Below are 23,358 nucleotides of genomic sequence, written 5' to 3'. Positions count from 1 at the left end.
TACATATCGATCCATGTTCACACTTAAACCTATGGGGAGTAGGCCGCGACCAAAATAACAAGATTTCTGTTTATTAGATTTAAATGCGTGTGCATCTGTTTCGGATGTTTCCTCGCTGACAGAGATGGGAAAAGTACTGACATTCCTTACTTGGGTAAAAGTACAATTACTTGCAAAAAAATTACATTGGTAAAAGTAAAAGCACTCATACAAATAATTACTCAAGTAAAAGCAAAGGGCTCTAAAATGTACCTCACGAGTAAAAGTAAAAAAGTATTTCTACCGGATCTTTCATATAATTTGAAGGCCATTAAATTTAAAAGATCATCACTTAACAAACCCTTAAAACTGACTAAAGCACCTCATGAAGTCCTTGCAACATTTGTTTTACTCCTCTAGATGGTGCCCTTGATTTAAAGATGCAATGGAAATTAATTAAGTTTAAATTTATGTTTTAAATTTGTTAAACATAAAGAGGACTTTAGACATTTTACAACTTGCCATAATACATGTATAAATTATATGTTTAATGATGTTTACAGGAGGAAACTTGTATATATTTTTTTATTTAAGAATTATAACTATTTCAATAAAAGATGCCTCTGCCAAATCTAATATTGAAAAAAGGGGTCTTCAAAGCAACACATACCCTCCACTTGTTCATTTTTTTAATATATATTTTTTACTTAAATAGTGAGTACCCTGCCACAAGCCCCCCACCCCTGCCCTTACACTAACTGCCTATAAGCTGTATACCGGGTAGTTTATGCAGTAGTCTGCTGAGGCTATCGGCTATCCAGTCATATATTCAGACCAGTGCATTAACCAGGGCCAAGCTAATGAGAGGGTAATGATTATTTAGCTTTACTGTACCTCAGGGGCGTCACTAGGTTTCATGGAAAGGGGGGGCTTAGCCCCAAGGACAGGGCTGGGCAAACTCAGTTTCCCTTCTCTAACACAGCTGATATATGATCAGCTCACCAGCAAGCTCTGCATAAGATTGATAACGATCCTGTTGATTGGAATCAACTTGTGTTGGAAGAGGGAAACCTCCAAAACCTGCAGGGCATGTGAAGCCCTTTGAGACTCTTGTGTGATTAAGAGCTATACAAATAAACTTGACTTTACTTGGGACTTTCTGCTGTTAGCTGGGCCATGGCCACAGCTAACTAATTGTTTCTACCAGCAGACAGTGATGAAGACGTACTTTCTTCTTCAGAAACTTCCTTCCTTGTATCCATCATGACTCCCTTTCTCGGCCGTGATATACAATGGATGCTAATAACGGCAGGTAAGGAGCAAGCAAACTGGAAAACATGGAATGGATTATCAGTAATAAGGAAGTTCAAGTGGAATAGATTAGAATTGGATAACAAAACATGACAAGGGCTCTCGCAATCTACAATACTATTGAAGTTAAGGAAATTAATTGATTTCTGATCATATAAGTAATTAATTACAGTCCATCCGTAACGTTATTTTCATCAATGCTGCTTGTAGTTGGCATATTTGGAACACTTGGCTGACAGAGGCACATACAACTGCAGGCATGGTCGCAGTTGACGACGCAGTGAAAATATGGACTGGATTCTTATTAGTAATTACGTTTTCTAGATGATTAAGTGGAATGGATTGGATAATGACACACAAGAAGCGTGGACGACCTTACACTTGGAAATAAAGGGAAACCAACAGATTTATCACTAGATTTACATGAATAATGAAGTTGTGTACCTGAATATTTAGTTCATTTCACTTTCTGTATACTATATATTTAATAATAACATTTAAAAACATGATATATGTCACACCACGGTGAGGTTGTCTTGTCTGGGCTTTTACTGTCTTGTCATTTCCTGTTTTATTTTGAAAATTCTGACTCCTTTTGTTTCAAGTCACTTGCCCTTCCTCATGTGGTGTCAGTGTCAACCCTGATTCCTGATTATGTCCACCTGTTTCCCATTACCCTCGTGTTAAATGGTCTGCGTCTCCCCTATCTTGTGCCAAAGTGTTTTCGTCAGAGTCACTCTAGACACAGTCGTAGTCCTCAGCCTTGTTGTCCTGTCTTCTGTGTGAACTTTTGTTTGTAACTTTGTATAGCCACAGTATAGTTTTAGTTTAGGAGTGATTTGGTTTTGTTTGTAGATTCGACATCCTCCCTTTTGGAGCGCCTTTAGTTTAACATTTTATAGCCTTTGGTTTTCCCTCAAAACGAGGAGTTTTATGTTTAATAAATATCTGCCTTGGCGGCAAACTCCTATCTCTGCGCCTGAGTCCTAAATCTGCCACGCCTTATCAATATATATATATTGACAGAGAGAGAGAGAGAGAGAGAGAGAGAAATACACAACCAATTAATTTAGGGAGGCCTTAAGAACATTTTAGGTAGGCTTGGGCCCCGTAAAATAGGTCTAACAACGCCATTGCTGTACCTTACCTCTATAAGTTGTTTGAGATTGGACGGGGAATTCTTGCAGGCGGCTAGCTCGTGGACTTTAGGTTTAGACAGGACACAATGCAGTCGCCATGAATTGTTCTTCAAGCTGACCAAGGTGAACATTTCCCGCAGGTAAGGCGATGGGTGGGCGCTCTGGGTAGCTAGCCGACTCGCTAGCTCCTTCTGAGTGCATTGGATAGAGCCTATCACAAGCGGGGATGTCGGGGACCGTGTGCACGGCTTCATATGATTGGCCGAGCCAGGAACATTGACCAGAGTTTTTGCGCTCCTCTTTTTAATCATTGTTGTGCACGTAAAACAAAAGTAACGCGTAACGACCCTCTGTTTTGAAAATGTATCGAGTAAAAAATACAGATACTGTTTTTAAAATGTAACGGATAAAAGTAAAAAGTATTCTAAAAAATAGATACTCCGTGAATTACAAAGTACTGGAAAAAGTACAGTAATGAAGTATTTGTACTTTCTTACTTCGCATCTCTGCTCGCTGATGTGTTCCAGCCACTTCCCACTGGCAGAAGGCCCCAGGGAAGATACAGGACATGATTGAGTGACTACTGTATGTCTCTCATTGGGCATGGGAGGATGGATGGGTGTTATATAGGACGATCACCTTTCTAAAGAACCACTCATGAGCCCCTAATAACCCACTTTGGTACTGTTAGATTATTAACATTGTTTTTCTGTTTCAATTTATATTTTTCAAAGTGTTTTTGATATTAGTTAGAGATGTTACAACTGTTCCCCATATGTTAGTTAATCTGTAGTCTTTTGTTCTTATCCTAAGGAAGTAAGGTTTCTGAGTCCATTCATCTCAGGGTTGTAGGGAACTGCATATCAAAGGGCGTTCATAAATATCTCTGGAGCCAGGGTAACATCTAAAGTAGAAAACAGGAATTGAAGTAAGATAAAAATGAGAGGTGTCTGACCAAATGGCCGTCTGCGTGAATCCCTGGTGCCAGGAGACGCCGGGAGCAAATGGTTTACCCCCAACTGAATGTAAGATAACCTAATTGTATTTCACTCTGCTGACAGGATGAATGGGGGGTGTCTAGACTCGAAGACTCTTGTGTTTGCAGGAAATGCCACATGGGGTGCTCGATGTCTGTAGGGGCAAAAGGTACTTCTTTGTCGATGAAGGGGGAGAGAACTGTTTTTGTATAAATGTGTGAGTATACTTTGAGAAGGTTACACTTTTGGACCAGAGCTGTTTGAGCCAGGTTCTAAGATGTCTTTCAGACTCTGAAATAAAGCTGGCAAACTTCTCCACGAGACTTCAACTTTGAGTTTTATTTGAACACGCAGAAATCAAATAAATGATTTCCAACAGTACAAAGGTGCTGTATGGAACCAGGGCTGCTCTCTAAAACCAGGAGTGCAATATAAAACTTCGAGTGACATAGCCATTATATTTTGTCCTTGACCTTTAGGAATCATTATTAGAACCTGACTACTGTCATTGTGCTTTTGTGCAACCTTTATTGTTTCAGTTGTACTTTTTGTCTCTAACATTGCTATCAAAATGTATGAATAACAAATCATTTTCAAGAAAAATATATTTGTACAATTAAAAAGAATTATCGGTCATTGTAGATGATTAAAAATAGTTGATAAACCACAAACTAATTGGTCTTTACTGAACAAAAAAAAAATCTAAGGTGAAAAATACATTTGAAGGACGGATATTGATGATATGGGTCGTGCTAAATGTGAGAATGTTGATTAACGTGTTATCCTATGATTAAAGTATAATTTGCCAGATGAGTAAAACTTTTTTGCAGTGCTGTTTAAAATATCGTGTGCCAACATTTTTCTCGGCATCAATAGTCTGTTAACTGCAATTGTGTAGTACTGTAGTACAATTTGGATATGAAATCTTACATGCATTATACTCAAAATGTATGATTTTTTTTATGAATGTGCTTTTGGACCAGAGCTGTTTGAGCCAGGTTCTAAGATGTCTTTCAGACTCTGAAATAAAGCTGGCAAACTTCTCCACGAGACTTCAACTTTGAGTTTTATTTGAACACGCAGAAATCAAATAAATGATTTCCAACAGTACAAAGGTGCTGTATGGAACCAGGGCTGCTCTCTAAAACCAGGAGTGCAATATAAAACTTCGAGTGACATAGCCATTATATTTTGTCCTTGACCTTTAGGAATCATTATTAGAACCTGACTACTGTCATTGTGCTTTTGTGCAACCTTTATTGTTTCAGTTGTACTTTTTGTCTCTAACATTGCTATCAAAATGTATGAATAACAAATCATTTTCAAGAAAAATATATTTGTACAATTAAAAAGAATTATCGGTCATTGTAGATGATTAAAAATAGTTGATAAACCACAAACTAATTGGTCTTTACTGAACAAAAAAAAAATCCAAGGTGAAAAATACATTTGAAGGACGGATATTGATGATATGGGTCGTGCTAAATGTGAGAATGTTGATTAACGTGTTATCCTATGATTAAAGTATAATTTGCCAGATGAGTAAAACTTTTTTGCAGTGCTGTTTAAAATATCGTGTGCCAACATTTTTCTCGGCATCAATAGTCTGTTAACTGCAATTGTGTAGTACTGTAGTACAATTTGGATATGAAATCTTACATGCATTATACTCAAAATGTATGATTTTTTTTATGAATGTGCTTTTGGACCAGAGCTGTTTGAGCCAGGTTCTAAGATGTCTTTCAGACTCTGAAATAAAGCTGGCAAACTTCTCCACGAGACTTCAACTTTGAGTTTTATTTGAACACGCAGAAATCAAATAAATGATTTCCAACAGTACAAAGGTGCTGTATGGAACCAGGGCTGCTCTCTAAAACCAGGAGTGCAATATAAAACTTCGAGTGACATAGCCATTATATTTTGTCCTTGACCTTTAGGAATCATTATTAGAACCTGACTACTGTCATTGTGCTTTTGTGCAACCTTTATTGTTTCAGTTGTACTTTTTGTCTCTAACATTGCTATCAAAATGTATGAATAACAAATCATTTTCAAGAAAAATATATTTGTACAATTAAAAAGAATTATCGGTCATTGTAGATGATTAAAAATAGTTGATAAACCACAAACTAATTGGTCTTTACTGAACAAAAAAAAAATCCAAGGTGAAAAATACATTTGAAGGACGGATATTGATGATATGGGTCGTGCTAAATGTGAGAATGTTGATTAACGTGTTATCCTATGATTAAAGTATAATTTGCCAGATGAGTAAAACTTTTTTGCAGTGCTGTTTAAAATATCGTGTGCCAACATTTTTCTCGGCATCAATAGTCTGTTAACTGCAATTGTGTAGTACTGTAGTACAATTTGGATATGAAATCTTACATGCATTATACTCAAAATGTATGATTTTTTTTATGAATGTGCTTTGTAATATAAATTGCACTTTACAAAACGGTTGTTGTAAGGGTTCAGTAGATTACACATATCCAGTGAATTAGACAGTAATGCAAAATATACAGAAAACTAAAAATATACTCTTCGCTCATACATATTACAACTTCCGGACAATAATAATTTTCATTGTGAGTTGTTCCCAATCATTGCTGCTTAGTTTTACTAATATACTTCACATGTAAGGATGAATAACAAGATCATTATTCTTATTATTCTAAACATGTGAATAGAACATATGGTGCAGCTGCTTAAGCAAATTTTCAGAGTGATTCATACTTAAATAACCCCGATAAAGAGTACTAGCAGTGTGTGGTACCTACAGTACAATATATACACACATGCAGACACACACACACTCCCTGAAGATAAAAGAAACTGGCTTTTGATGGACAGTTTAAAGGTCTCAAAAAGAATCATGAATAAATTAACCGGCTTGCTTACAGTATCTAAGTTTGTATTTACAGTGTATATATGAAAATATTAAATATCTTAGTAAATACTGTACAAAGTCATGAGGCGTAAACATTTCCTTCAGTTGGACTGACATCCCCAACTAATTTACCTTGCAAATGTAAATGAACCCCCAAATGCCTCTGTGCTGCTTGATTTGTGTCCTTGAACTTGGTTTCCAGATATCGATGAGAGTATACTGGATGTTGTCTGCCTGAAATATCCCTGATTGTCAAACATTGTTTTCAATCATGCTTTAAAGCTAGTTCTTTCGGTACAAAACCTGGATGATGCCAGTGAATCCTGCAAATTAGGATGTTCACCGTCATGTTAAACTTTTGTCTTTGTCCTATCGCAATAAGGTGGCGTCAACTCACAGAGAGGCCCATGAATATCCGAGAGAAGCTGTAAAGCTGTAAGGCTTTACCATCATATTGCAACTTGGTGCTGGCCATCACTGAGCAGCATATCAATTCATATACGAGCTCTTTATCCTGTGAAAAGGTGTGTCTGACAGCATTGTTCATATGTTCCTCTGGGCAGTGAGGTACTTGAGAGCAGCTGAGCCATACTCCCTGGACAAGTCCTGGTGGAACTCCTCTTTTAGGGTCTTCAGGCAGTTGCGGTAGCTAGTGCTAGAGCGAAACTTGGAGATATCAAAGCTGGGTGCATGAGGCATGTGAATCATGAAAGTATTCGGGAGAACCAAAAGGTCATACTCCTGAAAGGAAGAAAAATATGATAATGTTTATCAATATCTGTCAGATTTTTATTAATTTAATCTAGAACTCACTGACTTTCTGTCTTAATATTCTTTGTGTGAGAAACAAATTGGTTAAAGCGGAAGTCAACCTGAGCTTGCATTGCACATGTCCTAATAACCAAAAAACAGTTGAACTGTGACCTTCACGATCTAAACCCAAGGACACTTCGTTGTCAATTCCAGTTGACAGCAGGGGGTGGTGCTGCATAAAATGTCAGCCTTCTTGGCTGGCTGAAACGTGTAGACTTATATTTAATTCCATGAATGCAATATTTTCCCATGAATATCGTGTTTAGACTAGTGGGGGCACATAGAACATATTATTGCAAAGAAAAATTTCGACTTGACTTCTGCTTTAATAACCCAGTTAATTGAAACAGGCTGAAATGCATATAAAGTACAGTGCACACAGACTGCACACTTAAAAAATTGTGTTGTACAGTACCTGTGCATCCAGCTCTATTATATGGGAAACCTTGTTCCAGCCAAAGCCCACAAAGCGCCGATCATATTCCGGACAATGTCGTTTCACTACAACATAAGGTTCAAAATCTGCCTCCCAGTCAACCTTGTATGGTGTGGTGGCTGTCCTCCATTTAGCATAGTTGGTCGGGGCATGGCCTTTAGGCCACACGTGATACCTGCAGATACAATACTAGTAATTATAAACAGCACCGAAACAAATATCATATTAGAAATACAAAGAAAAAGTACTTTTCAGATGAGTTAAATGGGGCCTCAAATAACATCAAAGCCACATTGGGAGTCATCAACCAGCTGTTAAATAATAATAATAATAAGTTTCCGCCACTTATCCTGCCCAGTTTCATGATGAAGACAAAGCTTACAGTGATCCTTTTGACATCGCATGTGCCTTTAACAACTATTTTGATAATATCAAAACAATTTTATCTGAAGTATTATGACCTACTGCTGGGCAACCTGAATTTTTGACACAAAGTAATCCATCAGTAAAGAGCTTTCAGTCTCCTACTGAGAAGTAAATTATGGACATAATTAAAAGCTTGAAAGATTCAGCTCCTTGCTATAATGAAATCAGGTCTAGTTTAATTATTCATTTTAGTTCCTCTATTATTAAGGTTAGGGTTATTATTAGTAGTAGTAGTAATAATTATCGTATATATATATATATACACATGTTCTTGTTATTATTATTATTATTATTAAATCACTTGAAAATACTAAGAGAACTAAACATTTTAAGTATTTGCGATTTCTAAATCTGGAGATCGTAGTTTAGTCAATAGCTACCGCCCCATTTCTGTTTCACCATGTTTCTCAAAGATTCTGGAGAGACTGGTTTATAATAGAATGATGGTGCACTTGCAGGAATGGAACATTTTGTATTAACATCAGCATAGGTTTAGGAAAAAATATTTGACTGAATTGGCTATACTTCAATTGGCTGACATAGTTTATACTGCATTTGATAAAAAGCCTTTGCTATTGTTAATTCTAATATTTTAAGAAGAACTATCAAGAACTATGGTTTCTCTGGAATCACACATACATGCAGTGGTGTAGTGGTCCCTGGAGAAGTGGGTATATCCTAAATTTTACTTACTTTTTTCCCCCCGCTTCTAGAAAAACGCCCTGTTTTAGAAACGATGACATGTGAGGGAAGAGCCATCATTTGTAATTACGCACAATAATAAAATTATCATGAATGAATTAGGAGCAGTTTGTAATGTAAAATGTATTTATTGTGAGGTAAACATTAATAATATGTATAACTACATCAGACAAGTTAGTTAGGGCTATATTACTTTAAGTTATTGTATACAGTATACAATAATTTGGTTAACGTTAGTTGGACCTAAAAATAAGGTAAGGGGGGGAGGGGCTTCATAGACACTGAGATCATCTCTGGTCCTGGCATTTATTACAGTTTTATTCATCTAACACTGCTGTCTGGTATAACTCATATCTTAACTGGGTTAATTATACAATTACTGAAACAATTACGGGGGTTTCCTAGATCAGTGGTTCTCAAATCGGGGGTACATGTGGGTACGTGAAAACACACCAGGGGGCACCTGGGATTTTAAAATATATTTTAAAAGTAGCATACAATCAAAAAACCATCTTTTTTTCAGTTTCTGCTTTTATTTCAAGTTAACTGAATAATTAGTTTTGAAAAACAACCTGTACAGTGATCCCAAAGGAGGACTTGTTATCTTGATATTTATTGCACAATTCATTAAGACAATTATTTATTTGCTTTTTTGTTTTGTTTTGACCGATACATAGTGGCACTGTGGCCAAAGTTAAAACCAGTTCCCAAATTAAAACCAGACACAAGATGGCACAGCACTGTATTGTTTTCTCTATCCAAAATGCTTTGCGCTGGTTGGGGGTACTAGGCTGAAAAAATAGGGTGTAGATCACTGAAAAAAGGTTGAGAACCACTGCCCTACATGATCCTAATCTAGCTAGTTTTGGGCTAAAATGCTAACTTTAGGATAACGTTACATTTCATAATATTAGCCTAGCCGAAACGCACATTTTAACTGTAATGTATTGGCAAAAAAACCCCTCCTCTGTTCAGTGATTTTGCCAGTAGTTTAAAAGTTAACAATTATTTATTTGGAAACAACTTTAAAACGTACCTGTGAATGATGTTTTCATTGTATGTACAGTATGTTCGGATAGCCTGCATGCTGTCACTCACTGGAAAGACATTTATTTATTTCTGCCTCGCTCACATTTACGATCATTGCGCAGGAGACGGAGCGACCTGTCAATCAACTCGAGTGTTGTTGGCACCTTTCGTGTTAGCAATAGATTCCTCTTCATGACCCGCCCTACTCATTCTCTGATAAACATGAAGGCAGACCATATTTAATGTTGTTCCTGCTGTGAAAAGTGAGATAAATTGTAGCAATTAATTTAGGCATTTTAAGTATTTTTGCCATTATTAAGAATTTCAAACCAGTGATGACCCCACTCTAAACATAGCTGTATTTTCTTGTCAAAGAAATGGCGGAGTTTTACAAAGATAATGACAAATAGGAGTCATTAAATGGAATATTAGTGGAATTTTTAATTATCCCGTAGACAGTCAAAAGTGGGTGTTGACAGTCTATATGGAGATTTCATTGATTTCCATCTACTTATGTGACTTCAGTAGTTTGTATATATTTATATTTTCACCTCAACGCTGTCACTGCACCATATTAAGGAACGTCACAGTTGTCTTAAATGTGCATCCAGGTGCGAGCATTGAAGAGGATCTGGCAAAAATAGAAACTTTTCATGTTTTCTTTGCCTAAGTCTTTTAGCATCTCAACACTGACGTATAAAAATAGCCGTATACCAGCTAAGTTGGAAACAGGGCAGGATTTAAACTTCAATAGTCAATTTTTTTTTCTTCCTCCCTTATTTAAATTGCCATTAGAACATTTCTCAGCGGAGAACCAAGATTATGGATGATAACTATATAAATCATACAGGAGAATATGCTCATGCCAAATATGATTAAACTGAAAATGATAACTTTTACTATTAAAGAGAAAATGAAAACCTAAAGGAACATTTAATCATTAGAAAATGTGTGTTTTTATCCATCATTTGAACACCACAGCCACAAAACGCAGTTTACCTTCTACACATATGCACAGATCTCATCATGCCAGTAGCGCAGCCTGCAGTTAAGGAACGCCACCTCTTCCACATGGTTCTGACACTGCGTATGTGACACTAGAATCCCAGAGGGCATGTTCTCAACAGATGCTGCTGCCAGACAAGCTTTGCCGTCTACAGCCCCTTTTAAATTTTAAAGGGGAGAAATGCAAAGGGTTGAAAAAAATGCAACCTTTTTATATCCCTGACAGCTCATTACTGCCGGAACAACTCTGGCCTGGCATCACTGACCAGCCCTCCTCACTGGAGGAAACGTCCAATCAAAAGTGGGTGTTGAAAGAAATGAGAATGCAATGTTAAATACCCCAAATGGGTCCTTAATTAAAAGATAACTGGCTGAAGATAAGGAAGGGGCTGCTTTAATTTGGGGTTGACAACAGCCATGCACATGTGCCGTTAGAGCTCAAAAACACAGTATAAAGTGAAGACCAGTTATCTGGGCACAACAAACAGATGAACTCATTTGGCACAAATGGCTTCACTTGCTGGCTTCTGTCACGGTTTGGCACACTCATTTTCACAAAAGTCACTTTCAAAATATGTGGTTGTTCAAGTTTTTTTTCAAGGCAAATGCAAATAAGTAAATTCAATACAACAGCGTGCCATTTTAAGTGTAGCTGAGCGACCATTTAACCGGTTTCCACACTCTCTGTCTGGACTATGTGGTCATACCTACATAATGACGTATTTCATAGACAGAGGAAAGAGCCACGACGAGCTTCTTTAGCGTTATGTGCTAACTTTGAATCAAGGCTGTTGATAAAATGAATAAAGACAAATACAAGACCAATTGCTGAGAATTCTGCACAGATCATCAAACTCAATGTCTGCTACAGGCACAGACAGCGACCCCTACCTAATTTAAAACTAGTTGCGGCAATCGAAGGCTTTTAACTGCTGTGAAGTAGTGACAACAACGCAACAGGCAAAAAAAATTTTCTATAGACAGTTCTCGGAATGGACGGAGCGGATGTAAGAATTTAAGACTTGGGTAAATTAAATTTTAGACCTGGGATGAAAATATGAGTGTTTTTTAAAGACATTTAAGGCCTAAAATGTAAGTTTCTGAATTTTAGACTTTTTAAGACTTTTTTTGGACCCCGCGAGAACCCTGAGTATCACACAGTTCTAGCGGCGATCAGCAGCAGTTGTGAAAGGGAATGAAATTGTGAATGGAACTCACTTGTTCGAGCTTTTATTGTGTGTGTGCGTGTTTTTTTTAACACTGTTTAGTATATTTTTAGTGACAGCAGTCAGCTTGTATTAATGCTTAAGTGCACAGCCTTTCCCTGGTATACTGTAAGCTCTGAGCGAGTTTTTTGTGCATTTCGTGGTGAACTAAGCGGCGAGTCTGTGCCGTCCTCTTGCCAACTTCAAGCTTGTCTCCGCCCAACACCTGGTGCATTTGTCACTCCTTGCAAAGTGCGACATATCCAGGTGTCTTTTTGGATGTCCACAGATGGATTTGCTTGCGTTGACTTTGATGAGACTGGCGTTCTGTTTAGCTCGGATTCTTGGGCACCCACATTTGCATCCTGACTGCCGTCTCTTTCGACTTCAGTATGAAAGGGAACAACTTCTACACTGGAGTACCCATGATCCGCCAGCGGGCCTTCAACCGATAAACCTTGATGGGTTACATGCACCCGTTTTTGGAGGAATTCCCCACGGCGGAACACATACATTCAGGAAACGAGGAAAAAGCTGAAAAAGTTACCCCTCTCCCGCATCCTGCTGCCATTTATAATGCTCGCTAATGTCCAGTCCCTACGGAATAAAACTCAAGTCCAATAGTCACGACTTAAAAGATGCCTGCATCCTAACTCTCACTGACACCTGGCTGTCGGACAGAGACTCTGACGCGGACTTTGATTTGGATGGATTTGGAGCACCTATACGGCTGGACTGGGATGCTGCCGTTACAGAAAAGTTATCTGGTGGGGGGGAAGAGGGGTGTTTGTACGTTAATCAGCGTTGGTGTAAATCTATCACTGTTCAGGAAAAACTCTGTTCTGCTGACCTAGAGCTGCTTTCTGTGTCATTATGCCCTCCATATCTACCGCGGGAATTCCCACAGATACTTGTGACTATTGTGTACACCTCATCCGAGGGCTGAGAAAAACACTTGTGAAATAATGTAACAAGTCACACGGAGGCTTCAATTTATCTCCCCTGATGCACCTCATATTATCCTTGGTGACATGAACCACTGTACTCTAAAAAACACGCTGAGAGACTTCCACCAATACATCATATGCCCCACCAGATATAATAAGACCCTCAACCTTTGATATGGAAACATCAAAGGTGCATATATATCCATCCCCTTCCCACCACTGGGCTCCTCTGACCACAGATGCTCACTCTACGACGTCATCACATGCGGAACCACCCTCGCACCACCTATGCAGACTAAACACACGCCCACTTTCTCTGAGACCTCCTTGCTCGCAGGATAGTGGTAAAAATAGCCTTTATCAGTAAACATTGTGTCCAAATAATTCAAAGCAATCAATTATCCTTCACATTTTCAATGCCAAAGTGCAATGACAATTGGCCAGAAAAGTTCCGTGGTGGCTGACACTTGTGTAAACAAGTAAAATTTCTGCTCTGTTGAGCTTAACTGAACAAATGGTAAAGTGGTTAGTGAGCTCACCAGATGAGCAGAAGGTCCCAGGTTTGTGTTCCACTATGGGTTTGTTCTTTCTTTCATTCTTTTTCTTTCTTTATTTCTTTCTTTCTTCCCCTCCTCCACTATTTCTTGCAGCAAGGAGCCATTTTGTTTCAAATGTATTGAAGAATTGAACATAATGTAGCCGCAAGGTGGCACAAGCCAGTGTCTTCTTGTGCCGGTCCCAAGCCAATACAGATACTGAAATACTGAGAGTAGGGACTTTGAATGTTGGAACTATGCCAGGAAAAGGTAGCGATATGGTTGACATGATGCAAAGGAGGAAGGTGGACATACTGTGTGTCCAGGAGACCAGGTGGAAAGGGAGCAAAGCTAGAAGTTTAGGAGCAAGCTTCAAGTTGTTCTCTCATGGTGTAGATAGGAAGAGGAATGGAGTAGGAGTTATCGTGAAGGAGGAGTTTGTTAGGAACGTCCTGAAGGTAAAAAGTGAAAGGGCGTTGTTTGACTTTCAGGAAGGAGTGGCAGAGAAGTATGTTCAAGTGTTGCAGGACATGTATAAGGACTGTAAGACAGTGGTGAGGTGTGCTGTAGGAGTTGAAAGTGTAGGTGGGACGAGTCGCGCGACATTTCCATGTGCGCCGATCAACAAACATGGCGCCACACTCGAAAGTTTGTTGACATCTTCCAAGAAAAGCTAACAACAGGCCAACTTGCAAAATTTGCAAATTGGATATTTCGTCAAAGGGAGGAAACACTACCACTATGCAAGAGCATTTGAACACACAGCATGCGATGACTATCTGTCATGGTTTTTTTTTTTATGTAGTTGTGTTTATTTTCAAATCATTTTTCTTTCTTTTCTTTTTTTTCTGGGGACCCCATGGCCCCCCATTGAGTCCTCGAATGTGGACCTTAAAGCTTCAATGTTGGGTTTGTAAGGCCATGGTACTTTTAAACATGTCTCTTGTTTACAGATACAACGAAGACATAAAAAAAAGTGGATGCTATTGTTATGATTTGTGTATATCAGGCTTAGGTTTGTTGTTTTGGCTTTGCGTCCTGTCTTGCTTGTTAGGTTTTGTTTGCACATGTACTCGTCATCCTGCTCCTTTGTGCCATCCAATCATCTCCCCCAGACACTTGTGTCTTGTCCAGGTATCTCCCGTTATCTCGTCAGTTGGCTTGTATTTAGTTAGTTTAGGGTTAGATGGATGCAAGTGATTCGCTGTGGCGACCCATGAAGGAAAAAGCTGAAAGGAAAAGAAGATTGAAGGGTTGAACATCCATCCAATTTCCACGTTTAAAGAAGACGCAGTTGTACTGCAAGGGCTGGCCGCTGTTGTGCCAAAGTAGTTACCCTCAAAAGAATTAGTATCCCCTGACGCAGGATATTCTAACTTTTACCAAATAAAAGTGGCAATTTTTCGAAAATGTTCCTTGTTCCTAACCAAAACCTTAAAAAAACGAAAAACATTAACATTCGTCCACCATAATGACTTGTTATTTATGCAAAACCTATCAACACTACCATTGAGTCCTGGCAACTCGCCACCTAGTTGACGTGACTTTGTGATGGTAAATGGCGGCTAAGTGGTCTCGACGAAACGGCTTGCTCATTGCGACCACGCAGTGGCCTAAATGTGCACATTTGTGTTATTCATAACCGCCTCTAAATGTTGACAAGCATTTACGGCAAATCAGACATTCATGGCAAAAATAACGCTCGCGGGAGAGTTGCTGGTTATGGCAAAATAATCACGAAAACTAATGCTACAACAAAGAGTTTGTAGTAACGTTATGCTACTTTTTCTTACGGTAAAATGTGATGCTACTTTTCCACATATTAAAATAGTTATCAAATGTGTAAAATACATGTCTGTTTGGCTCAAATTGGTACAGTTGTACCACACTGCTTCTGCTCGGCCATGGCCAAGTCATTTGCATTCATAACATTAGCACATTGGTTAGCAGAGCTGAAAACACAGCCCCTTCCAGGGAGAATGGTTTGGCCTAGGTGATGCCTGGTGCCGCTATTTACAGCCAGGAACACGCGCCGAAAACAGGCTGTTTTGAACAGGGCGTTTTTCTGCTGATTTAGGGACAGCAAAAATATTAGATCCAAAGTAAATTTTGATGAATGCATGTCAGAGACATGTCTTTTACACATTTGAGAACTATTTTAGTATGTGGAAAGTTGAATAATATGGGAGCTTTAAACCTTTGCTTCTACAATGACAAAATAGCTGTCATTTTACACGCTACCAACATTGACTAGCCAAGTCAAAATGGAAATAAAAATAAAAATCATCCAGCCATTGATTTAGATCATTTAAAAAATATATATATTTTTTTTAATAGCTCAGTATTGTTCATTCGGTAATTTTACCGATTTGACATGTCATCATCATTGCTCTTTTTTTATTATTATTTTTATTTTGTATGTGGGCGAGTATGTGCGTGTGGGTGTGCGTGTGTGTGAGTGTGTACTCATTAGTTCCCCTAAAACCTATTAAAAATCCCATACCGTTCACCTAAACCGAATACTTCAGAATCCAGCTAGAGTCGTGAGGTTGTCAGGAGACCCGAGGAAGGATCAAAGAAAAGAAAGGAAAGTGAAATCCATCACCGACCAGACATTACCTACTACCCACCGGGTTACCAACCAGAGTCTTTCACTAACCCCAGAAACATCTAAATTCCAACAAATTAGGGAGACCTCAAGAGACCAAAGGAGAGACTGAGGAAAGGAAGGAAGGATAGATGAAGCAGAGTGAGATCCACAGGCATCCGCCTCCACCGATTCAACGACCAGAGGAAGAAGCAGATTGTGTTTGAATTTCGATAGATGCTGGTGTGGTGGATCTGGCATGCATGAAAACCTCCACCAAAGAGGGGAGCCGTCGACCCCGGCCAGGACAGAGCAAGCACAACACCTCAGGGCCCCCCAGGCCACGGCAGCGCCAAGGGACAACCCCCGGGCCCCGCAGATCATTTTAATTTTAATAGATTGTGCCATCCATGCTGTCCCCCCCGAATGGAAGAAACCCATTGGGTGAGGGGTACAATGTTTATTAATTAACTACATGCCACATCTCCGTCATGTCTACTACTTTTAGATAATTTCCAAACAATACGCAGATGAAACAACCTCAACCAAATGTTACATTTGGCTTATAATTGAATACTTACTTGGTGTTGCTTCTGGTGGAATATGCTGACCTCAATGTTTTGTCAAAACATTTACCATTCAAAAGCAATTCTGATTAACAGCTTTAAAAGAATCATAAAAGAATAATGTTTCACTGAATACTGGTAACATCTTGTATTCACATTATTGTACTGTACCTGAAGGTATAGAGTGTCCCCATGTCCAGCATGGAGAGCAGCTCTGCTTTGGATTTGGGGAAGGACAAGCGATAACGCAATGTCTCAAAGGCAGGAACCACCAGAGCCTTCTTATTATTTGCCATGCCCAATTGCGTGACAGTTTTTCTGCACAGAAGAAACAAATAGATCAACAAGCAGGAATCCAACCACATATTTTGGTCATTGCACATGCAATAATGCAAACTGTCTTGAAGTTTTACCATTTTGGAATGTGTAATTTCACGAATTAATGTGACACTTAATTTGGCCTATTCCGTAACAGTCAAGGCACTTTACAGTGTTTTTTTTCCCCATTTACTTTTATGATAAAATACATAATGAATGGGGATTTTATTGAACACAATCACTTCAATTAAAGACAACAGATTTATTTTTTTGCAGTTAATCAAAATACAGTGTTTCAAATGATTTCTGTGTGTCATCGACGTCAGGAAAGCGATCGCGAGATGCTGTGACTATCGCGAGATCGGGAATACCCAACATGGCGGCGCCCTGCTGCTAAGATAGAACTAGCTCTATTATGCTAAACCACATCCGAATTTAACCACCATATAACTTGGCTTTTCTCTTCTCTCTTTCATCCGGCAGATTTGGAATACCACCCAGCGTGGAGGACCTTGAACGTTTCATCGACGGATACTTTTACAGCTGCGCGATGGAGGATCCTTCCTCGAGAAACCTTCCAATCTAGCTACTACGGACGTTTCGGTCAGTATGCTGGACTCCAGCAATAAAAAACTAGATGTCCTCTGCCTCATCCGCGAGGACGTTAAAGAATTAAAGGTGAGTTTGGAATTCGTCGGCCAATGGGTAAGTGACCTCCAACGAGATAATGCAGAGTTACGCTCTTCACTCGCGGCTGTTTCAGCAGAGTTGGGAACGATTAAAAAGGAGAATAAAATGCTAAAAGAAACGGTTCTGGATGTCCAATCCCGTAGCATGCGGGAGAATTTAATATTCTCAGGCATATCCGAGAATACCTCTGACAATCCAGAGGGCGAGATAAAAAAAATTATGGCGACGTCGTTAAAAATTCCTCAGGAGATGGTAAATAATATCTCTTTTCACCGGGTACATCGGCTTGGAGCCCGTAGGGGCAACAAACCCCGTCCTATTATCGCTAAGTTTGAGCATTTTAAACAGAAATAATTTGTTAAAAGTAAAGGACGGGAGCTTAAAGGGACCTCTTTCGGGATGAATGACCAATTCCCGAGAGAGATTAATGAGCGGCGAAAGGTAGTGTTTCCTATAATGAGACAAAATAGGCAGGAGGGTAAACGGACTACGATAGTCGTTGATAAGCTATACATCGATGGCCAACTATTCCGGAACCCCAACTCCACTCCATGGCTGTTCTAATTGGCATTTGTGTGTGGGAAATAAAATTTGGAACAGAAGAAGAAAACAGCATTAGATGACCTTTCTGCTACTGAAAGATATGCTGAATTGGCGTGCTAAAAGTGCTTATCAAGATCTATGTATTTGGTAGAGAACACAAACAAGTAAGAAGTGTAAACAAGCATAGAGTGATGCCTGCTTGCTGGATGACCCCACCCCTTTTAGAGGCATCATCTCATGTAACCTAGGAACCTCAAGTTTGAATAAAAAGAGAGGTTTACAGGAAGGCTGTTTTAGAATAGATGAGACTTGTATACAGCCTCTCCTGTTCTCCTTGCAAGCAACTGAAACTGGAACGTCTTCTCTCATTATTTGTAAGTTATATTTGTCGTTTGAACCTGACAAGTGGAACTAAACTTTGTTTGACTTTGATTATTAGATGTATACATATACTGTATATGTGGTTATAAAACCTAAAATATGAATACTCATTATGTTTAGGCTATATTACAAATATAATATTAATACATAACTATATCTAAAATATATTTAAACAAAAAATCTCGCTTAGGTTACCAGTTACCGGTGTATTGTTACATGTTTAATCCCCCGCTAATTTCCTTCACTTTCATCTCCCTCCCCGTTTTTTCACTGTTATATTCACTTACACGTTACCTCATATTTCACACAAAATACATAAACCACCTAACCACTTTGATTCTAACCTATAACATTCTAATATTAACAAATAGCCTATACAGATATATGCACAGGACTGAGTCTATATTGTTTGTATGCATAAATTAGTTCAGGTTTCCTGGAATATTTGTGGCCCTCGCTCACAGGCAAAAATAATAAAATTTTTAGATCATCTCTTAAAATTAAAAGCAGATATTTGTCTCCTTCAAGAAACCCACCTACAAAAATCTGAAGAAAAAATACTTATTGATAAGAATTTTAGTCAAGTGTACTCTGCCCCTTATAACAGTAGACAAAGAGGAGTCTGTATACTCAAACATAATAATGTATTCTTTACTCTAGAGGGCCGATACATTATTATTCAGGTGACTATATTTAATAAAATATATACATTTGGTAATTTATATGCCCCTAATAATGATGATATTGCCTTTTTCCATGAATTTTTCTCTCAGCTGTTTGATTTAGCAGCGAACTCTACTATTATTATTGGAGGAGACTTTAACACAGTCTTAAACCCATTAATATATCGTTCTAATAATACAACATGTATAAGGCGATTACAATCTACTAAAGTAATAGGGGAATATATGGATGATTTTGGCCTTGTCGACAGCTGGAGACTTAAAAACCCAACTAAGAAGGAATTTACCTTCCTTTCCGCTGTGCACCGGTCTTTTTCAAGAATTGATTTTTGTCTTACAAATAATTCTATTGCTGATCAAATTGGTACAAAAATACATCTTATTATTATTAGCGACCATGCACCAGTCTCCCTTACCCTACAAGTTGATTATACCTTTTACCCACCACCGACATGGCGTTTAAACATCCCACTGCTAAATGACGCAGAGTTTGACAAAATTATAAGAAGAGAGTGGGCAGACTTTTTAAAAATAGATGACTCTCCAGACTTATCTCCATCTCTTCTCTGGGAAGCTGGGAAAGCGTTAATTAGAGGTAAAATTACATCATATTCATCTTATAAAAAGAAACAGGATTAAAAATTAGAAAAAGACTAAGAAGATAAAATTAAACAACTGACGGATGAGTACGCAATAAACCCAAATAACCAAATATGGACTGACTTACAAGTTAGACGATATGTTATCTAAAAAGATAGTTTATAGATTTTATAATACAACAATTGAGAGTTTATAATACAACAATCGAGATAAAACAACTTTGAATATAATAACAAATCAGGTAAATTTATTGGGGAGTCGTGGGGGGAGCGGGGGGCTTTCCAGGTCCACTACATATGTAACTACACATGTAAATAAATAAATAAATAAATAAAATCGGCAACAACACACCAACAGGTGGTGATCAGTTGACAGCTCTGCTCCTCTCTTCACCCGAGTGTCCAAAACAAAACATGCGGCTGCAAATCCGATGACATGACTACGAGGTCGATCATCGTACTGCAGCCCAGGGTGTCCTGGTGCCAAGTGCAAACACATCTGGACACCCCTATCTAAGTTTGAACATGGTGTTCGTTATGGACAAGCACAGAAATCCAATAACAGAACACTACTCGGGTTCTGATCAGGGGAACAATGCCCGGCCAGGCCCCATGGGTGAAGGCCTGGCCACCAGACGCTCGCCTTCGAGCCCCACCTCCAGCCCTGGCTCCAGAAGGGGGCCACGGTAACCCGCGTCCGGGCAAGGGAAACCACGATCCATTTTTATTACTCATCATAAGGGGTCAGTTTGAGCCATGCTTTGTCTGGTCCCTCACCTAGGTGATCCTGCCAGGGGCATAAAGCCCCGGACAACATAGCTCCTAGAATAATTTGGACACGTCAGCCCCTCCACCACGATAAGGTGATGACTCACGGAGAAGAATAAATACATAAATAAATAATAAATACATTAATGATGACTAACCAAAATCGACATGGTGTCCCTAGAGGCGCTCAAGGGTAGTGCAGGTATTATGCTCGAGTCACAATTCAACATTTCCGCTCTTCAGAGCAACCCAATTTATGCTACATATTGCTGAAGATTTTAAGAGTGTAGAGAGATTCGAAGGCAGACAAGACCAGTGGCAGCAACTATTAACGTAGATGCTGGAAATTCCAATTAAAGCATGTAAAATTAAGAAAAGTAACCCCTATAGTCTTGTTGCATTACAAAATGAGGACTTTAAATAGGATGTTAACTCAAATGAACACTGCACCACCCAGAGGACATTGAGATGACCAAGCATTAATTGTCCCATTGTATACAGGTGGATGAAATAGATTGAAGGCCCAAGGCATCCAGCCTTACCTTAAATAATCATAGAGACCATACATTGGTAGGAAGTCCACATCCGTCAGGAAAACATAGGGAGTGTTTGTATTCTTCAGGGCAACATTCCTCAACAGGTTGATGGGGTAGAACTGGCCCTCCTTATAAACAATGTGATAGGCAACATTCTTACGTTTTTTCAGGACCTCTGAGGCTTGAGCATAGCGTAAGAACTGCTGAGCTTCTGCATCAGACATGTACAGCGCCAGGCTGATGGGTCCTTCCCAGTGCTTGCAAATGGCCTCCAACATTTGCAACCTTCAGGTGACATAGATATAATCACATTTTATTCAGACAGAAAGATATTGCCAATAGGTTAGCAATGTTAGTTAGCATGTACATGTGTGTATCGGAGTAGCAGTAACAGTAAGGATATGATATGAGTGTTATAGCTAATGTTACCTCATAATATACCTCATAATTTATGGCAAAAATGCACTCATTAATCACTTTGCTCAATGCATTTGTATGGGAAAAGTACAATGCAATACTCTCCTGCTAATAGAGTACTTACTAGAATTAATGCAAACAGACATAGACATCACCACAGGGTTTATTTGGCCTTTGCTCTATAACATTGGCTTTTATATAGATATTTTTCAGCCAGTCAAACCTTTTTTCTGATTTTGTACATTTAAATATTGCACTGAAATAAACCATTGGAAACTAAAATAAATTTATAGGAGGTACCTATCCATGGAGAGCTGAGCTACGAGAGTGACATCATTCTCATCCTCTGGGGGCGTATATTCATACTGCAGGAAGTAAAGATGGACTCTGTGAATGGTGAGTCGCTCACGGCGGAATTCATAACAATGATCATCCTCATCCAGCTCTTCCAGAGCAGTCTGCAACTAAAGAAAAATAGATTTTGAGTGAGACATTTTCAAGATTTCAACTTTGAGCCGTGACCCGTATGCGCTGTGAAGGCCAACTTAAAAATAAAAGCCTTCCAACTAATACATTGACGTCGATGCAAATGGCTTGTTACTTGTATTTTGTAATTGACCCAAGCAGCGCGTGGTAGGCATCGCGGCCAGCTTGACTCGTCCTCATGCGTCTGTCAACTTCCAACATCAACACAATACCATCCCACCTATATTATTTTTAAATTGCTTGATTTATTCAGTTTAAATGTTTTTAAATGCTGGCACCTTGCGAACGACTGCATGCCTCAATTTCAATGTACTTATGCAATGATGATAAAGTCATTCTATTTTATTCTATTCAAAATTATATTTAATTGCTAATTAAGTCTGCTAAGAAACTGCTAGTTAATTAGTCTATCATTGTATAATACATATGTCGCCGCCGTTAGCAGCTAGCCACTAATAGGAGCATAAACGTTGACAGCGTGAGGCGAGCTGCATTCAAATGCTGTCAGACATTTCAAACTCAAAAGAAAAAAGTTCATCAATACATTAACCGTTCTTCTTCTTTTCCTTGCGGCTTTTCCCTTCAGGGGTTGCCACCGCAAATCAGTTGCCTTCATCTAACCCTGTCCTCTGCATCCTCTGCTCTCATACCAACTACCTTCATGTCCTCTTTAACTACATTCATAAACCTCCTCTTTGGTCTTCGTTTAGACCTCCTGCCTGGCATTTGGAAACTCAGCATCCTTCTGCCAATATACTCACTATCTCTCCTCTGGACATGTCCAAACCATCTCAGTCTGGCCTCTCTGATTTTTATCTCCAAAGCCTCTAACATGTGCTGTCCCTCTGATGTACTCATGATACTCTGATTCTATCCATCCTGGTCACTCCCAAAGAGAACCTAAGCATCTTCATCTCTGCCACCTCCAGCTCTGCCTCCTGTCTTTTCCTCAGTGGCAGTGTCTCCAGACCAAACATGGCTGGTCTCACCAGTTTTATAAACCTTTCCTTACATTTTAGCTGAAACTCTCCTAACACACATCACAGCTGACACTTTTCTCCACCCGTTACAGCCTGCCTGCACACACTTCTTCACTTATTTTCCACACTCTCCATTGCTCTGGACTGTTGACCCTAAATACTTAAACTCCTCCACCTTCTTGGTCTTTTCTCCCTGTAACCTCACTCTTCCACTTGGGTCCCTCCCATTTACACAGATACTCAGTCTTGCTACAACTAACCTTGATTCCCCTCCTTTCCAAAGCAAACCTCCACGCCTCTAGCTTCTCCTCCACCTGTTCCCTGCTCTCACTAAAGATCACAATCTGCAAACATCATAGTCCATGGAGATTCCTGTTTAACCTCGTCTGTCATCCCCACCATTACCATA

At 39.1% G+C, this 23,358-nt stretch overlaps 1 protein-coding gene and 1 long non-coding RNA gene across 4 annotated transcripts in view; one reads left to right on the top strand and one right to left on the bottom strand.

Annotated features, from left to right (window-relative positions):
* Positions 1–3,725: 3,725 nt before the first annotated feature.
* Positions 3,726–23,358, bottom strand: part of large2 (LARGE xylosyl- and glucuronyltransferase 2) — a 102,438-nt gene continuing 82,805 nt past the window's right edge. For all 3 annotated transcript variants that reach the window (XM_086070623.1, XM_086070624.1, XM_086070622.1), the window contains exons 11-15: positions 21,784–21,947; positions 21,073–21,351; positions 16,720–16,866; positions 7,525–7,720; positions 3,726–7,037 (exon numbers count right to left, since the gene is read on the bottom strand). In XM_086070623.1, coding sequence (XP_085926749.1) covers positions 6,840–7,037; positions 7,525–7,720; positions 16,720–16,866; positions 21,073–21,351; positions 21,784–21,947 — 984 coding nt within the window. In that variant the 3' untranslated portion in view covers positions 3,726–6,839. The remainder of the gene's footprint in view (positions 7,038–7,524; positions 7,721–16,719; positions 16,867–21,072; positions 21,352–21,783; positions 21,948–23,358) is intronic.
* Positions 17,239–23,358, top strand: part of LOC147178121 (uncharacterized) — a 51,370-nt gene continuing 45,250 nt past the window's right edge. The window contains exons 1-2 of the long non-coding RNA XR_015094314.1: positions 17,239–21,357; positions 21,777–21,879. This is a non-coding gene — a long non-coding RNA (uncharacterized LOC147178121). The remainder of the gene's footprint in view (positions 21,358–21,776; positions 21,880–23,358) is intronic.

The sequence above is a fragment of the Leptonotus elevatus genome, chromosome 3 (assembly GCF_054856555.1).
Source record: "Leptonotus elevatus isolate MCC_2025b chromosome 3, RoL_Lele_1.0, whole genome shotgun sequence".
Taxonomy (NCBI): domain Eukaryota; kingdom Metazoa; phylum Chordata; class Actinopteri; order Syngnathiformes; family Syngnathidae; genus Leptonotus; species Leptonotus elevatus.
This window is presented reverse-complemented; position numbering and strand designations above follow the sequence as displayed.